We start from the raw sequence: 5,749 nt of genomic DNA on the forward strand, positions 1-5,749 counted from the left end.
CAAATAGAGCTGATTTTGTTTGATAACCGTTTTTGTTTTAATTATTTATATTAAAAATAGGTCAATAAAGACAGGGGAGTATCTACATTAGACCTATCTCCAATATAGCCTGAACTTTACAGATCAATGAGAGTGATAAAACCGTTGCAACATATTTAATAGTGTCAACAAAGATAATCAAATTGTGTTACAGTAAAGCCAAATACATTACAGAATATGTGGCGTCACATCTCTTTTTCTGCCTATAACACTTTAATCACATCATCTCATTTCTGATTCATGAAAATTAGCAAACACCAACAAATACAGTACTATGCAAAAGATTTAGGCACTTGTGACACATTTTGCATAGTGAGGATGTCTTAAAAAATAATGCCATTTATCAATTAACATCATACAAATTCCAGTAAAAAAAAAAAAAAAAGAAAAGCTAAATAAGTTTTTGGTGTGACCACATTTGCCTTCAAAACAGCACCAGTTATCTTAGGTACACCAGGACACAGTTTTTCTTGGTTGTTGGCAGATAGGATGTTCCAAATTTCTTGGAGAATTCACCACAGTTCTTCTATCTGTTTAGGTTTTCTCAATTGCTTCTGTCTCTTCATGAAATCCCAGACTGGCTCAATGTTTAGTGGGGGCCATGCCATCAGTTGCAGGGCTCCCTGTTCTTCTATTCTATTCTATTTGCAAAAGGAATATTTGGGAGTCTAAAATGTATATGTCCTATCAACACACTCAAGCTGAAGATATAAATAACCATCTTAAGACAAATGTTTTTGTGAAATAACATGTGCACAAAACTTTTGCACAGTACTGTATGTGGCCCATAATTATGCAAGAATCATCACAGTTGTCCCATCAAACACATATTCAAACAAGTATTCTCCTATTTTTTTTTTTACTTATGTATAAAAGAAAGTAAAAAATATTGTCTAGGTCGAAAGTGACACAATAATACAAAAACCTGCAGCACCAAAACAGATAGATAAATCAATTGTACATTATCAAGCCAGGTAGGTGTGGCTCAGGTTACAATGATGGTAGAGATTACTTGCAGTCTTGCATGTCGTAAGATCTTGTTGAGTATTTACTTAGGGAGCTCCATAACAACAGTTAATTATGATACTGTAAGACCTCAGTGAATATACCCAAGACCAGCAGAGCGATATGTACAGTACAATATTGCAGAGGGATGGGAAAAAGAGGTGACTGATTGGACATGGTGGACACATATGCAATGTAGATTGGTTTTGTTTGCTCAAGGGCCATGATGAGCACTGACCTGGGCCTGTCTCAGAGCAGAATACATTTCACACATTTCACCTGCTTCTCTTTGCTCTGCAGCCCACATTGAGTATTGGCCAGAGAATTCACCAGCTGCCAAAAATCCTTGAACATGACTCCCTCCCCCTCTTCCATGCCCATGTCCTTCATGAGTTTGTTTGTCCCTTCCTGGTCCCCTGATGTCTGGAAAAGAACACAAGGTGTGTAAAACCTGTCAAATATTATCATGATTGTTGTGGGTTTAGCTGACTAAACGCTTTCACTCTTTTAGCTAATGGAAGCTATTTGTACCGCTTATATTCATAGTGCATGTCAAAGTCCTACTAAAGTACAATGAATAAACTGACCCCTTCATTTGTGAAGAAATTAGAGGTTTGAGATAGGCCTACTTCATTTTACTGTAGTGGTGTTGTCATAATCCAGTCATTATCATGTACACCAACAATAGCATCTGGCCTCTGATACATTACATGAATTCATTTGAACTTAGTGAGGTATCAGTAATGTGATGATTGGATTGTGGGCCCTGACTTACCTTCACCATGTTGGGCAGCTCTTTAGAGAGCATGTTCTGGAATTCCTGGACTGTGAGAGTGTCAGCATGAGTTGCTGAAGCTGAATGAAAGTTTGTGACCAGGATGTTCAGGGCCAGTTCTAGCTCGGTGTACTACAGAGGGAGCAGATTCAGACTCACACACAGCACAACATTTCACACAGCTAAAAAAGGGCACATCCCTCTCCTAGCCAGGAAGTAATAAAACATTTGAAAGGTGATGCCAGTAATCAAATGTGCTTTTTACCATGCTTCAGGACTATCTGAGCGCTTCAAAACATTTATTAGAAATGCTGTTTTAGTGTTAACATACAGGCTATAAAGCCTATTTTAATCCAACTGAAACCCATTCAATTTTTCAAATACATTCCGCCTAATTTTTAAAGATTTATTTAGAGGCAGTAATAGTTTTGATGTGACAAAGTTAAAACAATATATCTCCCACATATTATATCGTGGCAGAACAAAGGTATAACGTTAAAGCTTTGTTACATTCCTCTTAAAATCCTCCTGTATATCAACTTAATCCTTTGTTTGCTGTTCAACAGGAGCTGTAGAGACCTGTTACTACCTCCACTATTACAGTACACTCCCGTGCTGTACAGTTTAGCGCGACTCAATCTATTTGCATAATGGGCGTTGGCCACTAAAACAATTCAAATAAATAAATAAAACAAGAAAACGTTTAAAAAGTCAAAGTAATCGGTTACCGAGTCTTTTTAAATAACCATTATCAAAATGCTTATATAATACTAATATCGCGCCTAGGAAATATTTTCATTGGTCCACATTTACTAAATTAACAATAAATGTGTGGGGGAAAATAAAGACTGTTAGATAAGCAAGTTCGGTTCAGTAATTTTCTGCCTTTGAAATAACCTATTCATGAAAAGAAAAAGTAGCCTAGTCTATAGAGTTGCTACAGAACTTGTCTATGGCTATTGGAAATGTCTACATCTAATAAAGACAAGAACAGCGGACAACTAATGGGGACTATAAGTAAACGAGTCGATAAAATAAACTCACAAAACAACAAAAACAATATCTTACCTGTGGGTCCATTGGGCTCGTTTCACGTCCCGCAAGTGCAGAAACTAAAGCAGGTGAAGTGCAGTGATCGTATTTCCTCACCAGACCAGCGCTGCCTCGCGCCACAAACACGCCCACTCTTCACGCGCGCACGGAGAATATCCATGTTGTGTAGTAGCTATTGTGAGTTGGTACATTGTCTTTGTACGGAATATGTGTTAATTTGCGAGACAGACTGAGGCGGACTGGTATTTCCGCGTTTATTAATTGACCTATTAAAGCACATAGAAATTTGTTTTACAGTTAACAAATTGCATTAAGTGTCGACTCATATCGGACATTCCTTCAGCTGAGAATGTAACCAGAAAAACCGCATTCTGATTGATGAGATGATGAGAAACATTTGTAACATTTGTAAAATATTTGTAGTTTCATTATGTAGGGTACAACGGGACTTAAGGAACATTTTCTGCTTAAAGTGTATCAAGATTTATAATTTTTATTATTATTATTATTATTATTATTATTATTGAATACCGATTGAACAAAATAACTATGGAAGGTTGTTTTGATTAAAATTATTATTTTTTAAAGTTGGCAAAGGAGCCCATACGTACGGGTAAAAGGCCCCCACATTTTGAGTAATGGGGGGTTATAGTGTGCAAATATAGGGGCAATTGTTGTTGGGCAAAATTGGTCAACTTACATAAATAATTTTGAGACAGCAAGATGCTTTTTGAGTAACAAATTAAAATAATGCTCATTCAAAATAACCACTTCAGAGAAGGGTTAAACATTTCATGTTAATTTTAATCACATTTGGCATTTCATAACATCTCAGCTATTTTATAAACAATGAATCTCCATTGTGATTGGATGAGTCAATGTGAGCCCATTTTAAATTATTATTTTTTTTACAACAAATCTATTCGCCCCACTTAAAAAAACAGTGTGTTTTACGGGGGCCTTTTACCCCAAATACTATCCTTTCACTTATTGGACAGTTATTGAAAAACGTTTATTTCATCACCTTGAACAAAACTGAAAATGACAAATAAGTATTTTGTCTCAAAATAAATTTGATTATTTCAGGGATTCAGGGATTAGTGACATAAATTTGCAGCATTTAACAAAATGATTATATATGACATCAAATTACCTTAAAATCAAACTTTAGACATTGCATGCGATGACCTCATGGATCAGGAATATTTTGCAGTGCACAGTGACAAACAAGTGTTATGGAAAGTACTGTGGTATGTTTAGTTTCTGTTTAGTGTTTTGGGAGGAAATAAAAGTGCCTTTTACACTGGGGGGCCTTTAGCTCCGTTGTGCCCTATACGTTACAGCTCTCACAAGGTAAAACATCTGTATTTATTTATTTAATACTGCAGAAAAAGTTCTCTACAAATAATTCTGCTAATGCATATATGCACTGTTAGAGTACTGGTTCAAGTGCGTTAGCCTCATATGATGTCATTAAGATTGGCATTATAATGGCTGGATTGGTCGTTAATTCATATGGAATGGTCCAGATTGGGATTACATCTGTATAATCTCCAAACGTGTGACTGATAGAAGGTGGCTTGTTAACTTGTTGACTTTTATGTCAATTTGTACCTGATCTCGTGGTTCCTACTGCTTGTGTGTTCATTATTCTTGGGGTCCTCCTCCTTGTGGCCCTGGGGTTTGTCTTCCTCTGTGCTGCTCAGTTACCCTGGAAACACACCTGATCCTTAGGCTCCTCCTCTCTCTGCTCTGGCTGATCTGTGGTGATTTCATTGCAGCTTCCCATAAACTGACTTGCTCCTCATCGCTTGAGTCTCTGGAACTCACAAATGTAGGCTTTTAAGTATAAAACACCCTTTCCTGTGCATTTTCTAAATGAACATAATAGAAATCAAAAGCTTATCTAAACAACCAATTAATTGAAATTCTACATAAATAAAATCTCAATCTTGTTTTTCTTCTTTGGTAATTATAATGGAGTGTTTCTATCAGAAATTATTCACTTTGCTGGTCTCAACACTTTGAGAGGAACATTTCAGGTTAAATGTATGTTAAGCTATTGATTGCCACAGAAAATAATATTGACTCATCCCTCAGTTTGTGAAAACTGATTAAAAAATTATGTGTGATCAAAATCTTGATGGCAGTTACAATGTTAGACTATGGGGCAAAACGTATTACAATGCTGCCACATATACTGTCCTTATAACTATCATTGTTCTGTCATATGATATCCAGCTCTTGCTCTGAGTCCTCCAACGTTAGGGGCCCCATGCAGATGGCACAGATGTTCCCCATCAGTCTAAAGCAGTGCGAGCAGTAACAGCCTGTGAAGGGAAATTATTTTAGCCGAACAGGTTAGTCTATCTTTTTACTGTGAGTTGTAAGATGGTTCATAGATGTTCAATGATGATTTGAAACCCCTTTTCAGAAATGTCAAATGAAGTCAGCTGAAATGTTTTTTGATCCCATTGTAAAACATTTTAAATCTGTAGAGTGAGAAAACTGACCTGTTGGGCACACATGCACATTATCATCACCACCTCTGTTCTTCTTACATCCCACAGGCCATGCAAGAATCTTGACCTACACCTAGGAACCTGGTTATGATGGCACCATCTGGCAGGCTGTAAAAAAGGTAAGGACTTTATGTTTTTATTTATCTTTTCAGCATGACTTTTCAGTTAAACCTAAATTGAAATGAAGAAAGTATTGCCAGGAACACTGTGTTTGGAGGAAGTGCTATTATATGCCATTATCCTGTAACAAAGCTTTAGACAAATATAAGAATAAGAATTGCAACAAAAAGCTTGTGTGCATGCATTAGACCAGGTGACCTGTGTGTATTAGAAAAGGATGCTTGACTTATTGACC

The 5,749-nt window shown here is 36.6% G+C and overlaps 1 protein-coding gene across 1 annotated transcript; it reads right to left on the reverse strand.

Moving 5' to 3' along the window:
- Positions 1 to 3,027, reverse strand: LOC127453700 (protein S100-A16-like). The gene is made up of 3 exons (XM_051720299.1): positions 2,888 to 3,027; positions 1,820 to 1,951; positions 1 to 1,467 (listed from the first exon to the last, which is right to left on the reverse strand). The coding sequence occupies exons 1-3, from the start codon at positions 2,897 to 2,899 to the stop codon at positions 1,294 to 1,296; spliced, it is 318 nt and encodes a 105-aa protein (XP_051576259.1). The 5' UTR covers positions 2,900 to 3,027; the 3' UTR covers positions 1 to 1,293.
- Between the last annotated feature and the right edge of the window lie 2,722 nt (positions 3,028 to 5,749).

This window comes from Myxocyprinus asiaticus, chromosome 16 (assembly GCF_019703515.2).
Source record: "Myxocyprinus asiaticus isolate MX2 ecotype Aquarium Trade chromosome 16, UBuf_Myxa_2, whole genome shotgun sequence".
Taxonomy (NCBI): domain Eukaryota; kingdom Metazoa; phylum Chordata; class Actinopteri; order Cypriniformes; family Catostomidae; genus Myxocyprinus; species Myxocyprinus asiaticus.

Bases quoted from the DNA above. Each gene is read 5' to 3' on its own strand.
- LOC127453700 (XM_051720299.1), bottom strand. The intron at 1,468-1,819 runs GTAAGTCAGGGC...GTTCTTTTCCAG, and splicing joins AGCTGCCCAACATGGTGAAG to ACATCAGGGGACCAGGAAGG.